The sequence below is a fragment of the Oryza sativa genome, chromosome 2, assembly GCF_034140825.1.
Source record: "Oryza sativa Japonica Group chromosome 2, ASM3414082v1".
Taxonomy (NCBI): domain Eukaryota; kingdom Viridiplantae; phylum Streptophyta; class Magnoliopsida; order Poales; family Poaceae; genus Oryza; species Oryza sativa.
In genome coordinates, this window is record NC_089036.1 from 34,281,396 (window position 1) to 34,300,513 (window position 19,118).

The 19,118-nt window shown below is 41.1% G+C and overlaps 2 protein-coding genes across 5 annotated transcripts; one reads left to right on the forward strand and one right to left on the reverse strand.

The window, feature by feature from the left end:
* Positions 1-253: 253 nt before the first annotated feature.
* On the reverse strand, positions 254-9,917 carry LOC136355113 (formin-like protein 7). Of its 3 annotated transcripts, none has more exons than XM_026022956.2 (17): positions 9,444-9,917; positions 8,290-8,990; positions 7,875-8,089; positions 5,633-7,794; positions 5,426-5,546; positions 5,262-5,333; positions 4,923-5,021; positions 4,752-4,793; positions 4,325-4,405; positions 4,167-4,217; positions 3,996-4,077; positions 3,499-3,593; positions 2,827-2,898; positions 2,632-2,748; positions 1,726-1,794; positions 1,570-1,636; positions 254-1,089 (listed from the first exon to the last, which is right to left on the reverse strand). In XM_026022956.2, the coding sequence occupies exons 3-17, from the start codon at positions 7,995-7,997 to the stop codon at positions 935-937; spliced, it is 3,408 nt and encodes a 1,135-aa protein (XP_025878741.1). In that variant the 5' UTR covers positions 7,998-8,089; positions 8,290-8,990; positions 9,444-9,917; the 3' UTR covers positions 254-934. The 3 variants fall into 3 exon arrangements, with proteins under 3 accessions (XP_025878741.1, XP_066163412.1, XP_025878740.1); XM_066307315.1 differs by having other exon boundaries at positions 7,875-8,093; XM_026022955.2 differs by lacking the exon at positions 5,262-5,333 and having other exon boundaries at positions 7,875-8,093.
* Positions 9,918-11,815: 1,898 nt separating this feature from the next.
* Positions 11,816-18,468, forward strand: LOC4331000 (ubiquitin carboxyl-terminal hydrolase 23). 2 transcript variants are annotated; one of them, NM_001416990.1, is made up of 11 exons: positions 11,816-12,445; positions 12,836-12,950; positions 13,367-13,477; positions 13,585-13,757; positions 13,856-14,182; positions 14,285-14,410; positions 15,033-16,343; positions 16,439-16,600; positions 16,767-17,490; positions 17,576-17,669; positions 18,042-18,468. In NM_001416990.1, exons 1-11 carry the CDS (start codon positions 12,194-12,196, stop codon positions 18,202-18,204), a joined length of 3,558 nt encoding a protein of 1,185 aa, NP_001403919.1. In that variant the 5' UTR covers positions 11,816-12,193; the 3' UTR covers positions 18,205-18,468. The 2 variants fall into 2 exon arrangements, with proteins under 2 accessions (NP_001403919.1, XP_015627622.1); XM_015772136.3 differs by lacking the exon at positions 14,285-14,410 and having other exon boundaries at positions 12,047-12,445.
* Positions 18,469-19,118: the final 650 nt, after the last annotated feature.

Here is a 19,118-nt window from a genome sequence, read left to right on the forward strand (position 1 = left end):
ATGTGTTAAACCTAGTGCGAAATAAAACAAGGTTTACTCTACCGGGTGAAAAGTCAAACAAGGTGTATATACTCTACCTGGTACAAAGTACAATTTACTCTTAAAATGATATATAACTATTATTAAATATGTTTTAAGCATGACTTATATTTTTATTTTATAGTTGCATAAAAAATAAATAAGATGAATGATTAAAATTCAAAAGTTAACAGTGTCGAACATTAAAAATAGGAGGGAGTACCGACCAAGCATGTGATTCACAGTTTGATGGATTATGATCGATTCATAGCACCTGACAACATAACTGATAAGGTTCAGAGCATTTGTCTATCCTTCCAGACAAGGAGGAAAAAACAAGATACAAGCTGCCTGTTCCACAGCTCCAGCCAGATGAATGAATGATCAAATGGCCACACATTCCATTTGGAAAAATATTGTTTTATTTGTTCTACTTACAGTGTTATACATCGTAATGCACAAAAGCATCTCTACAAATGTACATATTTTGCGGGCACAAACATTGCAAAATTTGTTCAGCACCAGGGAACCGGTGAGTTGCATAGCTGCACTTTCCTATGTACAGTAAGAACCACTGAACCAGTGAAGCTGTATCTGTATTGCTGTATAGTCTATCTGCTAAGTAAACTGTCATATTAGCACTACATAGTGAGCTTATATTTGTCTTTCTCCCTCTGTCTGCAGGGCAAAACTGTAAGAACCAATAGTAGTCCAAGCATATAGGGAGTAACTTCCATTGATGTACCTGTCATATGTGCTAATTTTCTTCACCTCCAATTTCACATGGTTAGAAGCTTCGAATAAACCGCTACAAAATTTTCTGCCGTACTGTCCTTGGTCATGAAGCTAAGGCCGCAATATGAAACGGCAAGAAATCAACGACAATGCATACTTTGCCAACTCATCAGACCAAAATTCATGGCTCCAGCAAATCCTCCTTGTGAGCTGCTGCTTTCACTTTCTCCTTTTCTGCTTCCATCTGGGCCCTTTTCTTCTCCAGCTCCATCTGTCTGAGGTTCTCGGCATGGGCACGCTCGAACGTTTTCACGAAGCTTAGCAAAGTAGAGACAACTGTCCACATAAAAAGGTCAGGAAATCATATAGCTGCTGCAGATATCCAAAAGCTAACTGGTATTAATCTGAAGATTTGGTGGATGCAACAATTCTAGTATCTATCATGGCAATACAAGTTCACTAAGGAACAAAGCACACAAAGAACAGCAGCAATTTGGATGATTCTGGTAAAACCACCAGGGACCCCCAGAATTGTATGCCCCTTCTTAGTTTGATTGTACAACCCCAAAAATGGCAATACTCAATTACTCCTAAGTTATCCAATTGTGACAGGTCATACCATGGAAAGAGGAATGCAGTGCCCTCTGTCTGAAACATGATGACTAACTCAATTATCATAGCACCTTTCGTCACATGCCTTGCATATAAATACACGTTTCCCATTCCCTTTTGTATCAGACCCACTTATCTTTGATTTGTACATTTTGTAGAGTAGTTAGGAATATTAATTAAGCCTTATATATAAAAATAAAATACCTTGTTCAAATGGACACCGCACTGGATCTTCACCAAAATAATGTGCTAGAGAATCTGCACTTTTCCCCTGAAAATAAAATAACAAAAACTTAGTACAAATACATGTTAGAAGACGTATGCAGCAAGGTAATGAAACTATTTATAGTCTTTGCATACCGCAGTACTGTAAAGAAAAGCTAACGATCTTCCTTCAGCTTGAGCATCAGCAAGAAATTCCTTCAATTTCTGAAACGAAAGCTCTTTTGAGTATTAGTATTACAGTTAATAATATACTAACAGCAAAACATTGTGCAATGATAGTCAACTAAATGACTAACTGTTTCAGTTATGGGTGTCGTCATGTTTGTTCTTATCCATCCTTTTATGACAATTTGCAAACTATTAATAGAATATACTCCCTCAATTCCAAAATATAAGCATTTCTAGGTTTTTTTAGCAAATACCAAGGTTAAGGGAAAAGATTCCCTTTCAGTCACCTCAGTGGTCAAATTTTGATTTTTGAATCGCTTAGATTCGTCTCCTAAGCACCTGATTGGCTAAAAATGTATGGATTTCCATGGAATCAGTGTCCCATAAAATGCTTATATTGAGGCACACATTTTGAACCCTAGAAATACTTATATTTTGGAACGGAGGGAGTATCTATAAAGCCTATGTACTGATGAAGTACAAAACTGCAAAACTGCAATCAAGTGTTATGGTTTCCATAATCTAATAATACAAATGGAGCAGTAAGGACTAAATTGTTGATTCATGTTCATTCCCTTTAGTATGGCAAAGGTCTCTGATCACCTTTTACTTTTCACATTTTGTCACTATCCCTATTGTAGTGTAACTCGGAATCTTTGATGATGAGTTTTACATAAGAAGAATACTTTGAGAAACATGAAATTATATTTATAATTTCCAGTTCCAACAACTACATCCACAAGGAGGCAACAGAGAATCAATGGGGGAAGTTGGAGAACCAAATACCATGCACCATTTTCTCGATTGTAATCAGCGAAAATAAATGAGAAATTTCTGCTCATATGACTAACAATAAAATCTCAGGCAACCGACCTTGTAAAATATCTCAGACCCTGGACCATCCTTTTCAGATGTTGTCAATTCCTGCTCAACCTTTTCCAGTCCCTTTGTTATCGCTTGCATTTCTTCCGCCAACTCTTTCAATTGAATCTGTGATTCACCACCACACTATAAGCAAGCAAAACAAAGCCAACGTGGATCTAGCGTTAATTAATATATCTAAGTTACCTTTGATGCAGGTTCTAAATATGTGAGGTCCTTGTTAAAATCAAGAACTTCAGGAAGCTTGTCAGAAAGAACCTGCGAGCGCAATAAACTTTGAGAAAGAGTTCATGAAAGTGCATACTTATCTGAGCTTGCCACAAAAGTATCAACTTCATGACAAAATATCAATGCAAATATACTGGTTATAAAAGCAACCAGTCCAAACTTACAGACGCAGATTCATATCTACTTTCGTCATATGCTCTTGTTCCCTTTTTTTGAGAAAGACTGATATGATATTTGAAACATGGGAATAAAGGGAAGATGAAAAAAAAGGGCAATACAGTCACTGCTGTCCTGCTCACAGCTGAATGCAAATTTTTAATGAGAAACCACTGTATGCAGTTGGTCAATGTACTGTTTCTAAATGGAAAAAGGGAGCTTTTAGTTTTAGATAATCTTTCTCTTCCTACTGTAATGAACAACCATCAATAATACAATCACAATGATACTATTTAGACATACCCTTGATAGATCCCTTCTCTAGGTCTAACTCATAAGAAATTTAGTATGTGGAACTTCTATTGCTATGCACCAGTAAATTCCCGCAAAACGAGCAATGCTTTCATAACTATGTGGTTCAGTGACACTTCAAAACACAAAAAACGATGGGATTACTGAAATTAAATGCCATACCTTGCATAAATAATGCATGAGAGTCATCCTATTATTACGTGCCCGAATATCAATGAGTTTAAGAAGGCTATCCAATCTAAATCCAACAGCCGACCCTGAAAAACAGGTGTTTGTGAGAAAAATATGAAGGATATAATCAACAGTTCGCTATCAATTTCATGTGGTTAAGAGAGATGATGGTTCAGGACATAATAGCTATGGTGAAATTGAACATGCTGTTTTGAAATAAGAGCGCAGGAATTGCAGTTGTAAGGTCTTCTTCCTGTCCATAAATCCTAGCTACATCTTCACCCGTGACAATTGTTAAATGCTCGAATTTTGTTTTAACCAACATTTTCTATGATATGAAAAAAATGATTTATTGGAAAAAATAGAACAAGATTTTTTTTTTTAAAAAAAAGAGAAACCATGTGCACTGTATTTCTTCATGTTGGAAGATCAATTTGCAAAAATCATATCGTAAACATATCAATCTTAGAACATACTTAATTACTCACCCCTTGCAGTTCCTTGGTTTAATGCATTTCCCAACGAAAGAATTGTTTGCATCACTCGCTTAAGCTTAACAGAGTTCCTAACCTGTCCAAATAACATTATATAACAGCATGTTTAAACTCGTCAAACGGGAAAAGGTTGAGGACTTGAGGTCATATTATATAACAGTGTACCTCTTCAGCAACAGAATTGATAGTATTCAAGCTGTTTTTCAGATCTGCAACCTGAAAGAATGCACAGAATTACTCGGCAAAAAAATTAAACTCTACTTATCTATCAGAACAGTTACACAAGTTCACTGGGGAAAAAATGATGCAAATATTCTGCTGACCTGTGTAAGAAACTTAATCTTAAAGGATAAGATTCTCAGTTTTGACTCCACTCTTGGGACTTTCATCATTTCCAAGAAGAACTACAATTACAGAAGCAAGTCAGATCAAGCCTTTGTGTTCATGCATGAGATTAAGCAAAAAATTAATAGTATAACTGCTGGTACAGGCTAAGCAATAAACAAGCTATATATACATAACATGGCACCGGGAAAATGCTGAAAAAAATGATCATCTTATTAGCTACTCCACTACATAACTTCCAAGAAACATCCAAACATGACTGGGTGAGATAGTTGGTTGTATGATCTCCCACTAAGATTGTGTATATCTTGGGATGAACTATGAAATTCATTATTATTTACATAGTTACCGAAAAAACAAAGCTCATCACCAACAAAAGATCAAGTAGAAAAGATTATTAGTGACCTGTTCACATTTCCCTAGGTTCTCTTTGTTGCCTGTAAACCCCTGAAAAAGTAGGAGGAAAAACCTTAATCAATTAGCAGAATACAGAAAAAATTCCACTGGAACAGACGCAGTAAGAATTTCAAGAGTCCAATGATATTTCAAAGAGCAATCTGCTGAGTAGATATATACTTTGAGTAGTTCCATTTCTTCCTTAGTTGGACAGAACTTTATTAGATAATCTACTTGATCACCATCAACAATGGAATCGTCAAGTGCAAGCACTGAGTTCTGAAAAAAAAGGAACCACTATTATCAACAGAAACCACTAGTTCAGTACAGCTGCCAAATACTTTATGCTCAGTAACAGTTGCAACAATAGGTAACTAATATAACCCAAACCAGGTTTAGGAAGTGGCATTAGTAAGATTAGCTATTCTAGTCTATCAGCAAGGGTATGCATCAACTATGCCAGATTACTTTTACTTTTCAAGAGCCATATCCCTTCAACAAAATTGTTTAGTTCGTTACCATCAGATCTGGTAATGGCATCTTAATGTTTCTCAGCATAATTTCACAATTCTTTGAGCGCTGAAGGTCAATCTGCAGAAGAAAAGGTTAATCTTGTTTACTTTTCACTTGAATTTTCTCACTGCTTGTGAATATTTGCAGTAAGGAATGTGAAGTATAAGTACCAAAAGAACTTTTTCTTGTTTCGCTGCAACAGAAGGACGTTGGCGTGCCCGTTTCTCCTCCATGTTTGGCATGGCTACCGAGAAAAGACTTTCAAGTTCCGAAATATCTATCTCTGGGGTTCTGGTGAAGACATAAATGGACTAACATGTTATAGTGCTACCATTAGCATTTACCTGGAAAATAATGGCATAAAATGTTTGGAATACCTTGATGCTTCATCAGACTTCTGTGTTTCAGCCCATAAGCTTCCCTGTGTAGCTCTTGACACTTTCACCCAGTGCAACGGCTTCAATGGTGTCCTCTTAGATGACTGGTTGGGCCGCAAACTTCTAGGACTTCTGGACCGGGCTGTGCTACGGTCCTTTGCGCCAAATGAGAATGTAGGAGGTGGGGGAGGAGATGAACTGACAACATTACCCTTACTTGGCAAAGAGTTCGAGGAATTCTTAGGAGGTGGGCCTGGTGGAGGTGGTGGTGGCCAGGTTATCATTTGCTCTTGTGAAGGTTTGCTGGCCCCAACTAGCTTCGGAGGAGGCAATGGGGGTGCAGGTGGTGCTGATGGTGCAGAAGTGACATGAGATGACCTGGAATACAGTGGTGGGGGAGGTGGGGGACGAGGGGCTGCCACATCATTTCCTTTCCTTGAGGATGGCAATGAAGAAACCAATGAGCTAGTTTGAGATGGAGGAGGGGGTGGCGGTGGAATTCTTTTACTTGTGGATGGAAATGAAGAAACCAAAGAGTTAGTTTGAGATGGAGGAGGTGGTGGTGGAATGGGCCGCGTTTGCATCCCTGGAACCATTGGAGGAGGTGGAGGTGGAGGTGGCGGTGGAACAGCTGGTGCTTGCTGCCCTGGAGCTGCTGGAGGAGGTGGCGGTGGGGTGGGTGGTGTTTTCATCCCTGGAATCATTGGAGGAGGTGGAGGTGGCGGCGGTGGTGGAACAGGCGATGCTTGCAGCCCTGGTACTGCTGAAGGAGGTTGCGGCGGTGGTTGCGGAGGAGAAAATGATGATACGGGAAATGGTGGGGGTGGGGGTGGCGGCGGCGGAGGGGGTGGAGCTGGAGATTGGCCTCTCTTTAGTGGTGCAGAAACCACAGATGAAGTAGATGAATATATCGAGTTTGAAATCAATGTTGGTTGTATTGGCGGTGGAGGTGGTGGGAGTGGAGGCTGAGTTGGTGCAGCCTTTTCTTTAGTGCTTGCTACCTCTTTACCATATGACAAAGGAAACATCACAGTAGATGGTTTTAGAGGGGGTGGCAGTGGCGGCGGCAGGGGTGGGGATGCTGCAGTTGAAATTGAAATTAATGAGGTCCGAGTGTCTGAAGTCAGAGGCATTGCAGGCAAAGCTTCTGGGACATATGTTCTTGTACTGCTAGATTCCTTTTCTATGGACAATAGAGAATCTGATGACAATGCAGTGACACTGGAAGCTCTAGAAAATTCAGGTGGAAACTTCTCAAGGTTTTCACAGGAAGGTTCTTGAGATTTAACTAGCTCTTCATTTCTTGCAAGAGCTAGTGGAGAGGCTGATGATTCTGGAGGTTGTGAAGGGGAGGGCATGATCGATCTAAGGGAAACGCTGATTATACTTGTACTAGTATTTATGGGTAAAATGGGGGAAACAGGGGCTAATGAGACAGTGGGCGGCGGAGGAGGAAGAGGCGGAGGTGTGCACAAAGCTATCAAGGATGCGGTCGATGCTGAATTATTTACGGTAAGAGGTGAAGGTTCTTGGTTTACTGGAGTTTGTGAACCAGAGTTCTCAGCTGATTTTGACGCTGACTGTGCTGGTGCAATTTGCACTGCAGAATCTATCAGTCCCTGTGGCTGAACTGGTGAGGACGGTGCTTGGGGTATTACCGTGCTTGAAGGTAGTGCCATTGATGAAGCACTGGTCTTTGGCATCTTAACCTTAGTAGGTGACAACAGCACCGATGGAGGCCTTGTTCGTGAAGGAGCTACTTCTATTGTTTGTATTTTGGATGGAACTTCAGCTGAGGTTGAATGTAGGGGATCTTGTTGAAGTTCAGTGCAACCAACCATAACATAGTCATCTGTTAACTTCAAAACAAGCGAAGACGAGCTTTCACCAGAGAGACTATCAAAGTCAAGTTCTTCTTTAGTATCGAAGAAAGTCTCGGACCCATCAGCAGGAGATTCATCTATATTTCCTTGAGAAGTGGATGATGCTTTTCGTTGAGGTATGTGAAGCGAAGTATCCTTCTTCCCATCCAACCAGTCTAAATGGTTGAATATATCAAGCACCTTAGCAAACTCTTCAATACCAAGTCCTTGTTTCTCTTGATGACTAACCGGCTCTGTTGTGATGTGTGAAGTAGTTGCATCCATATCAGAGAAAATAACCTAACATAATAGAAGGTGTATTTAAAAATCCATGTATAAACAGAAATATGCTAGTTTGCCACTTGGTATAAAACACTTGCCTCAGCTCGAAAATCTTTAGGGAATTGGTCTTGTGTGTTCCATAAAATGTCTATTTGGTCACGATTAAGCATCAATATGTTTGACCTGATGAAACCTGTATTGAACATGATCCGGAATACCATGTCCTCACGATCCAGATCCTCATACAGATTGATACATTCTAGGACAACATCCCCTTGGACATGACATTGAAGGTTTATTTTCACCAGTTCATCTGCCTAAGATCATAAATGGTTAGTTCAATTTCATGAAGGTTAGACCAGAAATTGTACAAACTTCAAATATAATCAACATAGAACCCTATTAATGATACAGCGAAGTAGTTTTAGCTATACGAATGCTGCAACGTACGTCACAACGCGTCCACTTCAAAACAACCACAATGCAAGACCAGGGAAAAGACAAGGCAATTACCTGTGAATAGAAACGGACAACGTTGCTTCTCTTTGGAGTCGAAAAAAGAACTTTAGGAGTCTGATCAGTAGGCATAAGCGGATCTGGGCCATATATCCTGAATATTGGACGGAAACCACCTTGACCATGAAAATCTGGAACCATCCTCAAAATCACAGAATCTAACGTCAGGGCTCTATCAGCTGGAGGCCACTCAGGCACGACATTCCTCATCGAAACATAGCGCAAGTATCTCAATTGCGACGGCATGGGATTCAGAGGTGAAAACATCTCCAAGAGCTCTACTGGCGATTGCTTGTAAAGCATATCCAGTGTTTTCTGCTCATCAGAATACTGTCCCAGGTATATCAGGAGAGCAGCTAACATGAAAGCCAGAATAGGCCAGCATCCTTGTTCACAGTGCATTATCAGAAAGTTACGCTGACCCAAAGAGAGCCAGCTTTCGCTCGACTTCAAGATGCAGTGGACCATTTCCATGGTGAGAAGTGGACACCCCTCATAGTGGCCAGGGTAGTCCAGGACGGTCATACCATACTCAGATAAAATGTGATATATGGGGCTTTCTTCATCTCGAATGCCGAAATTCGAGATCATGAATGAATGATCACCAAAATTATCTAGAAGATGTGCTGCAACACCTCTTATGTGGGCTTCAAAATGGTCTTCTTCCATCTCTTTCATGGAGAAGCAATGATCAAAAACTGAAATAGATAAAAGCTACATGTGTCAAGCATCCTCAGGACCTCGGCTCTATTTTGAGTTCTTTTATCTTCACACAGTTAACTAATGAACAGATAACGAAAGTATGAAACAGTTCTTTTGGAATATAACACAACTTTTTAGGGAGAATATAACATAACTGAAACGATTAACCATTCAAATTGCAATAAACAGACAAAAACACAAATCTTCCACCACTACATTACGTATAACTCTCATGGCCCTAAAAGTCTCTAATCCATATTGTGATACACTATACTACCAACACTTCAGAAGTGCCAAATCTTAATTCAACTATGCTTAAATTAGCAGCCTATCCATATCAATCAAGCTGAAACCTTTTCAAAAGAGAAGCTAGGTTGGATGAATCTGTCCATGGTAAACTTGGCAAGCAACATAAGTCATGGCAGTGCAAAAGGAAATACTTCCATTACCGTATATGTTGTCCGTGATTAGAAGCAACCCATCGGGCGGTTTCTTGAAGAAGAACTTCCGGAACAGCGCCATGGCGCAACCAAATCAAGAGCTCCAATCTGCGAACCAATCAGCGGGAAATCCAAGAACTCCCGACCCGTAGCGACGGATTTGGGTCACCAACTTGCAATCCACCCCAAGAAGACGCTTTTTTTGAGAACTCCACTTTAGAAAATGCTCCGCCTTTGAGGATTCGGGCAGCTAGTTGCAGCATTAGAATATAAATATCGCGGAAGGAAACAAAAAAAAAAAAGAAACGCTCGAAAGCTCCGAGCAATCTTGTTGCGGTGAGCTCCTAATTAGATTAGGGCCTTGGAATCGAAGCGCACGGAGAAAAGGTGGTCGCTTTTGTTGATTCTAGGTGGCGATATGGGAAATGGCGACAGGAGGAGGAGGAAGAGGAGAAGAAACTCAAGGAAGCAGGAAGACGAAGCATTGGGCGTTTGACTAAATTTAATTATTTTTAGGCGCAGCTGTTAATCTGCTCTTTACTCTACCCCTTTCTTCTAAGAATTTATTATTATTATTTCTCCCATTTTTTTATTTGGCTTGTCAATGAAAAAAATTGTGCTTGGTTTCAAAATAAGTATTTTAGGTCAACTTCATGGAAAACCTACCCAACCTGACAATCTTTACTGATGGTCAATGTGCTTGTCCAAAAAATCTTGAACTTTTTTTTTAAAAAAAAAGCAAATATAATGGTGCAGTAAATTACATTTTAGGAAGGTTTTGCATGATAAATCTGCTTACTGTTTGTTTTAATTGTAACATTAGTTATTAGAAAAAAAAAGTCAGTTTCATCCTCCTGGGGAGAGCAAGCTAAGCATCCGTTGCTTTCGCAATTGTTCCCTTTCAGATTTCGTTTTTGGCTTTTTTGTGCTGGCTGCTGGGTTCTCTAATTTCTTTTTTAAGGGTTCTCTAATTTCTACGCCAATTAACGTGACTAGGATGATTTTGTTAACAGAAAAGGAAGATGATTAGAGAGTGAGTCACGGTGATTTGGGGGATCCGGGTGGGGGCGGCGGTTGGTAGTTAGCATCTGCCGCCAATTTCAGAACAAGCCACATGCTCTTCAGTCCTTCACCCTGAGCTTGTACTAGTAATCCTGTAAAAACCAAATTCACCTGAAGGTTTCAACCGAGCTGCAAGAGATTAGATTTAAAAAAAGAGAGAGCTTTACAGAATCTTTGTATCTCCTAGCAAAAGAAAAAAGAAAATCTCTGATCCTAAACTCTGCAGTGAGATAGTTTTCATGTGCTGGATCTTGATCTTGACTCATATTAGGAAGCATTGACACTTTGACAGTAATCTTTATCAAGGCAGCTGGGAGCTGGAGCTTAAGATGGCCGGTGGCCGGTGTATGACAGCAACAATGATCATGAGACTTGAGAGTAGTTATTAGTATTAACTAATTGTAGCCTGCTTCAGTAAGCTTGTGCTGCGCCCAAAGGGGTTGGAAGCACGTCACCTGTCTGCAATCTGCAATGGATTTCTTTTTTCCTTTGGCATCTTCTCAAGCTTCCTACTACTACTCCGTACTAGCACAGGAAAAAAGCATATATGTAATTTGTTTCTTTGTGGTTGCTGATTGCTACCTGCATCAGAGTTGTTTGGTTTCCCGTGGCCAGCAGTCACCGACAAGTCGACGGCGAGTCGCCGGCGTCCACCATCAAAAGGGACATGCATGCAGTGATGCAAGAATGCATCGAAGATTCAGAAATTCAGGATCAGATTGTTTCTTTTCTTCAGACTAGTCACCTACGGTTTACTATTGCTCCCAGCTAGTATGACCGATTAAACCGTGACTACAGAGCAAGCAAGAATAATTCTGTAGGTAATATTTTACGTATGTATCATTTGTGGTTTAAAAGCCTATATGAAAAAAATAGAAAATAATAAAAATCTTCAAAATCACCTTTAAATTTAAATTTTGGCTAACGAGAGCGGATGAAAAACTCTTCAAGAACTGCATCGTTTCGCCAAATACTAATAATACACAATAATAGTAATTTATAAGTAAATTTTTTATATATGTGTTGTTAGCGATTCAAATGTCATTGTTGGAAAATAAACTTCGATTAAAAAATCAACTTTAAAATTAGATTTTAAAAATTAATTTTTGGCATTAGCTGATGCGAGGAGACGATTACGACTGCAGAATCGCTCACCTTCTTCTTCTTCTTCTTCATGGGCAGCGCGTACAAAATCGGAGCTGATTGCCTGACTATCTCTGTCTCCACCGAGAACGACAAGGTCGCGCTCCAATCCAGCGTTGCCAACATGGGTTGATGCGTCAGGTTGGACGAATCCCCAACCCCAACCCATCTGGACACTAGACTATTTTGTCTCCCTCTCAACCGTCGCTTTCTCCGGCGACACTCCGGCCGCCGCCGCGGCGGCGCTGCGGTTGAGCTCCGGCCGCCATCGTGGGGGGAGAGCTTCCAAAACCGAAACCAATCCAACGGCCCATATCAGTCCATAACCCAATCCGTTCAATCCCAGCCGTCCATCCGTACAAGCCACGTCGGTTATAAACCCCACCACCTCCCACTCTCACCTCTTCGCCTCTCTCTCTCTCTCTCGCCCACCAAATGCCGAGGCGAAAAATCACACTATCCAATCCCAAAATCGATCGAAGCCGCAGGTTTTAATCCGAGAAATTGCCCCGAAAATCCGGTGATCCTCCGATCCGTGCGAGCGCGAAAACCCTATGATGGGGGAGGCGGAGGAGGGGCTGATGCACAGGAGGATTGAGTTCCACGCGGCGAGGAGGCCGCCGCGTGCGGTGGAGGGGGCGGGAGGGAGGTTTTGGGTGGAGATCCTGAGCCCGGATGCCGATAAGGCGGCGGTGGTGGCGGCGGCGAGGAGCGAGGGGCTGGTCAGGGGGTTGGAGAAGGGGGAGGGTAGCGGGGGTGGGATCGACCCGGAGCTTCGCGTCGCGAGGATGTACTTGCGGAGAATTGTGAGTGTGTAAGCCTGCAATTTTTCGTTTCACATTTTGTTGAATCTAGGTAGCATAGTATATACATGTAGGGTAGGTGGTTTTAGTTGTTGCAGTTCAGATTATTAGAGGGGTTTTGGTTTACGAATAGAATCAGTAATTATAAGATACATTTTATGAATTTTCCTTCAGAAATGCTGGTTTGTTGTTCTGTAATGAAAAAAATATATTCACGTTTAACTGTATTATGTTTTGTTTAGAATACATTTTGGAATAGTTATGCGCAAAAATTTGCATCCGCGTATTGAAGGTCCTTTTTACTGGAGTAATCTGCTCATTCACCTGAAACACGAGGCTTTGCAAGTGAATACTTCACTAAAGATGCCCTATTGCCCTATCTATGTAAAACAGGGAGCTGGCTTGCAAAATTTTGGCAATACCTGCTACCTCAACTCGGTTCTGCAATGCTTGACGTATACCGAGCCGTTCGTGGCCTACTTGCAGAGTGGGGAGCACATGTCCTCATGTAAGTTCATTGCGTCTGGTCGCGATCAGCAATTCAGATACTCTGCATGATATGATGATGTTGTCAATGAAAGTCGAGAGTAGTGAACCATCCTTTGTTGCTGTCTGTGAGCACTCTGCATTTTCTTATCGGATGTTCTATGGTGGTGGTTATCAAATATATTTCCTCTCTCTATAATCAGTCTCGAGGCATCTAGAGCTAGAGCTGCTTCTTATCTATTTGGATTGAACGAAACAGATATAAATTTTAGTTTACATGCCTTGACCAATGTACTATGTCTCATCACCTGTTCTGGAGCAACCTCTGTTTTTTGCGGCTGTATCATTTCTCCAGAGAACAATATAATAACATTTTCTGTTTTCTTGGCAAGCCCTGTTTCTGTAGTTACTTATAATATCACTTTATTATTTTTTAAGGTCGGACTATCGGATTCTGTGCTTTATGTGCTCTTCAAAGACATGTAAATTCTGCTCTACAGTCAACTGGGAAGATATTGAGACCTGTGCACATTGTCAGAAATTTAAGATGTATCCTTTCATATGCTATTGCAAAATAATTGATCCACTTTATTTTGAAATACCGTATCTATCTATAATTTTATTCAACCCTTGTGCAATCTTTAACTGCAAGGTAGGCATTTCTCGTAGTTTCCGCATCTCAAGGCAGGAAGACGCACATGAGCTAATGGTTAGCTTGCTTGAGTCCATGCACAAATGTTGTTTACCTTCTGGTGTACCAAGTGGGTCGCCAAGTGCTTATGAGAAGAGCCTAGTTCACAGAATATTTGGTGGTCTCTTAAGAAGTCAGGTAAATTGCCAAATGCTTAATTAACTTATTACTAGTATAATAGCAAGTAAAACTTTACCCATATGGCCACTGGCTGACTATATCTATATGCATGACAGGTGAGATGCACAACTTGCTCACACTGTTCCAACAAATTTGATCCTTTCCTGGATCTCAGCCTTGAAATTGCCAATGCTGCTACTCTGGTAAAAGCACTTCAACACTTTACTGCGGAAGAGCTACTGGATGGTGGGGAAAAGCAGTACAACTGCGAGCACTGCAGGCAGAAAGTAGTAGCCAAGAAGAGGTTTATGATTGAGAAGGCTCCCTCTGTGTTGACAATTCATCTAAAGCGCTTTAGTCCTTTCAACCCTCGTCACAAGATCGACAAAAAAGTGCAGTTTCAACCAACTTTAAATTTAAAGCCATATGTCAGCAATCCTGAGGTATGTAATTTTTAATGGTGTTCTTTTTTTTTTAACATAAGTTTGGACATGTTTTTAATAAGATTCTCTTTCATGCTCATAGTCCTTAGTTTATGTGTGTAGGGTATGGAGTTCAAATACAGCCTTTATGGTGTTTTGGTTCATGCTGGTTGGAATACACAGTCAGGTCACTATTATTGCTTTGTTCGGACTTCTAGTGGCATATGGCACAATCTTGATGATAACAAGGTTATTCTTTTTTATGTTGTGATGAATTTATTCTTACTGTTTATCATTGACACAACCCTTTTTTACATTAATGCAAGTCACATCCTTGTATTGTGCCATATTGCTTTTTTAAAGTTACTCTTTTTTTTCTTTTGCCTCCATCAACCATGTCTTGTCCTGTGTAATAACAAATACCAGCCAAAATACACCATGTTATATCCAAAAACATTCAATGGTGAAGTCGACCAACTCTATAGTCTATACTTATGTCCCTCACTCTCTGCTCACAAGAGTTCACCTTGTAATATGTCTTCTTAAAATAGTACTAGTACTTTATGAATGCTAGAGAACTTGTTTTGTCAGGCACCTTCTTCGTGCACTATATTATGTAGTGGTCTACAGTCAACTTAAGGGAGGATATGGGGAATGTGTTCACTTTGAGGGATGGAGGGTAATCCTTTTCTTTGGCCTGTTTATGTGTTCATTTTCTGTTGGTGGGATTGGTACACCAAGTTGTAGTTGAGCTGATCTTATGTTAATTCAGTACTTTCTCATCTGCACTCCTGGCATTCTTTATTCAGTTTCTTCCTCTCTTTTTTTTTATTTTGAAGTTTGTTTTGTTGATATACATTAATACACCCAGGTTTACCAAGTTCGTGAGGCAGATGTGCTGAGGCAGAAAGCATACATGCTATTTTATGTGCGCGACAGAACAAGGAGCTCAGTGATGTACAGTGATAATTGTACTGTTAATTTATCAGTAAATAAAATGATCTCCGAGAAGATCACATGTATGAATGGTTCAATTAAAAAAGATACAGTGGAAACGAAAACACTGAGAGTTCCCTCACTTGTCAAAGAAGATGTGAACTTGAAGAAACAGAACTCAGAAAATGGTCAATCTAGCAATATTAGCAATGCTCCACAGGACCAGTGTTCAAAAAGTCATAGCAACACTGAAGTGCTTGAAGCTGCAGCATCCCCAAACAATGACCCAGCTTCAACACAGAAAGCTTCTTGCATACGTCCAGATACAGCTGCTGTTAACTTGCCCATGAAAACAGAGCAAACAGCTCCAGACAATCGAAGGGAAATAACATCTCCAGCACAAGCTGATGTTTCTGTTCTTCACAATGCAAGTTTCAATCAGAAGTTGTATGAGAAGCAGCTACAGGAGCATCAACTAGAAACTGATGATGCACTTACTGATTCCAGGAAAGATGCCCCTGCTGCCTTGTGCACATATGGTGTTGGGGATGGTTTGTTGGGGAGAAATGGCCAGTCTTCTGAACCTCACATAGGTCCATGCCCTGCTGCTCTTCCTATACACAATGGTGGTGAAGGATTGCTGGGGGCAAATGGCCAGGCATCTGAAGCTCACTCAGGTCCTTGCTCTTCTGCCTTTCCTATACATAATGGTGGCGAAGGATTGTTGGGGGCAAGTGGCCAGTCTTCTGAACCTCACACAGGTCCATGCCCTGCTGCTCTTCCTATACACGATGGTGGTCAAGGATTATTGGGGCCAAATGGCCAGGCTTCTGAACCTCACACAGATTCTTGCCCTGCTGCCTTTCCTATACACAGTGGCGGTGAAGGACTGTTGGGGGCAAATGGTCAGGCTTCTGAACTTCACACAGATCCTTGCCCTGCTGCCTTTCCTATACACAGTGGCGGTGAAGGATTGTTGGGGGCAAATGGTCAGGCTTCTGAACCTCACACAGATCCTTGCCCTGCTGCCTTTCCTATACACAGTGCCGGTGAAGGATTGTTGGGGGCAAATGGCCAGGATTCTGAACATCGAACAGGTCCAATCCCTGCTGCCTTTCCTGTATGGAATGGCACTGGTGTAATATTGGAGAAATATGGTCAGGTTTCTGGGCCAGCAGATCCATTTTGCAAGCCAACTCCTACCATAAGTGATACAGTGTCTATTGCACAAATCATCCCAACTGAGGTAACTGTATGATGTTTCCTATTGATCTCTCTCTCTTTTTAATTTTTAAACACATTATTAATGTTAATTCTGCTGCTCACATCACAATATGGCAGCATGCTGCTGTTTCTAATGGAACAGTATCTAGTAGTGATGATTTAACTGGCAATACTGAAGCTAACGAGTCATCAGAGTTTGTAAAGAATTACGGCGAACAAGTTATGGTGAGGGATCTTTCTGCAGAGACCTCTGGTGATAGAGCAAATGCAGATGAGCAGGTATTTCCTCTCTACCTTTTATGTTGTTTGCAGATGTATTTTCATCCATGCTGTGGTCCCATATTACAATGGATATACCATGTGTTCTCTGCTGTTCTATGCATGAAAACAGACCTTTTATTCGTATTGGTGCATGTAAGTTTATTTGTTAAAAACTACTTTGCAGACTTCAATGCAGAATAACACACTGGAAGTTGGTAAGGATGTTGCAAAGGACACTGATAATGTGGCAAATGCCGAGGAGCAGGTATTGAACCACCCCTTGGCCGAGCAGGTAAAATCTGAGAAGCAAATATATCCTGGAATTTCTACAACATTGATTTGCTCTGAAGACACAACACAGTTGATAGATAAGGATACAGGCAGTGGCAAATTAAATAAAAAGATGAATTGCAAGTCAAAGAGGCAAGTGAAGTATCCTGCTGTTCGCATGTTTTTTGGGCCCAAACAACTGTTACTGGCATCAGTAAAACTGCACAAGAAAAGGAAACACAAGAGATCCAAAAAACACCATGCACTTTCTGTGCACATTGAAAGCATCATCACTGATCAGCAGACATCAACATCAGAAACTGTTTTCTCAAAGATCATATCACATAAATCCCGTGGACAGAAACGTTCTTGTGCCAGTGCAAGTTCTGAGGATGGCACTCAGCTGTTCAACAAGAAACAGCATATCGAAGGAACCACCAACAGTGTTCCCATGGACAACAACGATACAAAACTTGCTAGCGCTGACAGCAACGATGCAAAACTTGCTAGCGCCGAGCTACCAAGCTCATGTACAAACTCTCTGGTGAACCAGACTGATTCAAGAAACAATGTAAATGCAAATGAGAGAGGCCCCTGGCATTTTAATCTCCTCACAAGGGGTTTAAGAGAAATTACTGGTTAACATCTCTTCGCAAGAAATTTCTCATTTTCCATCCTGCTGTCAACACTAGAAATTTATAACTCATTGTTTTGTTTTTGCAGTGCCACGTTGGGATGACACTGAGATTAAAAATACGAAGGAAACAGAGATACTACATCCAAGGACTAGAAGCATCGGCTATGTGCTAGATGAATGGTAAGCCTGTTAACTGCAGTTAAATTTCTTTCTGATGGTGATGTTGGATGTCTCAATTCTCTTGATGCTGAAATTCGGAAAATCCTCCACCCATACCAAATCTTTGCTAAACTTCTGAGTAATATACGAACAACTGGCAGGAACATAACACTGGTTCCTAGGTCCGACTTGAACTAATTTTAGAATCCTACTAGAATATGCAACCAGCAGCAGATTCTTCTTTGCTGTGACTAAGATCTGAGATGAATATAAAGCCCTCTTCTTTTTTTGTATATATCTCGGTTTTCCTCTTGCCTGTTTGTTATCCTTGAAACTGTCTTATTCGGAAGATAAACATGATCCTTAACAAGATGCACCTAATCGTTGTGTCAGGGACGAGGAGTATGATCGCGGCAAGAGAAAGAAGATCAGGAAACCAAAGCATGGCTTCAGTGGGCCGAACCCTTTCCAGGAGACGGCCAACATCAGATCACGGCAGAGGATGAGACTACAGTCTGACCAGACCAAATCTGGGAACCAGCCTCTCAGGATATAATTGATATACTGGAGCAGCAACCTGTTGTTGTATCCTTCAGTTTTGGAACAGTAACTACTTCTCTAGTAGAACTATTATCCTCCCCATGTTTTTTTTTTCAGTTATGTGTAGTGTCATCAGAGAGTAAGATTTAGGCCTCATGGCTCAGTCATTTGTCTGATTGATTAGCCGAGGAACGAAGCGGACTCTTGTTTGTTGTCCCATTTCTGTCGAGCTTATCATGCCAATTTTTTTTTACGTCAATGCATTCACACGTGTTATTCATCCCGGTCCATTCGCACAATAACCGAGCAATTAAAAGTCGTGATTTCTGATCTGTGACTTGTATTCTGCATCAACAAAATTCAGTAAAAACTGCAAACTTTGCCAAACCGGTCTGTGTAGCCATTGTGAGGCTCAGTAAGCACGCCATCACGACCGTCAGATCGTGAGCGAACGGTGTTGATTGCCAATTTCCGGACTTCCCCTGAAAACGCGGGACTCGCACCCAAAATGCCCAATATTACGTACGTGTAATAGTTAGCCCGAAAATGATTGGAAGAATAATTTGCGATCCAATTTATTGCGGTGAAGAGGGTGAGGCGCACCGAGTTAAGGTGGCTCACGCGTTCGCTGTGATGACGGTTTTACTGGCGCGACCGACCGGACCGGACCCAACGCGCGCACCCAACTACCAAACGCCGGCGATCTCTTGCAGGCAATCCATTATCCATGCGAGGCTGCATCTACCGCATCAGTTTGGTCATCGATCTTCAGAAAGATGTACAAGTCTGATTCAATGCATATCAAACCAGCAAAGTTAAAATAAGCTTGACATTCAGAATTCCAGATATACATACTCCAAATATCTGAATGCCGCATGCATCTATTGTTAACCTATGCTAGCTGCAAATTAAGGGTCTATTTAGATCCCC

Bases quoted from the DNA above. Each gene is read 5' to 3' on its own strand.
- LOC136355113 (XM_066307315.1), bottom strand. From the start codon at position 9,516: ATGGCGCTGTTCCGGAAGTTCTTCTTCAAGAAACCGCCCGATGGGTTG. The intron at 4,406-4,751 runs GTCACTAATAAT...CTGTAATTGTAG, and splicing joins ACCTAGGGAAATGTGAACAG to TTCTTCTTGGAAATGATGAA. The intron at 2,899-3,498 runs GTATGGCATTTA...TTGCGCTCGCAG, and splicing joins TCATGCATTATTTATGCAAG to GTTCTTTCTGACAAGCTTCC.
- LOC4331000 (NM_001416990.1), top strand. From the start codon at position 12,194: ATGATGGGGGAGGCGGAGGAGGGGCTGATGCACAGGAGGATTGAGTTC. The intron at 13,478-13,584 runs GTATCCTTTCAT...ACTGCAAGGTAG, and splicing joins CATTGTCAGAAATTTAAGAT to GCATTTCTCGTAGTTTCCGC. The intron at 16,344-16,438 runs GTAACTGTATGA...ACAATATGGCAG, and splicing joins CACAAATCATCCCAACTGAG to CATGCTGCTGTTTCTAATGG.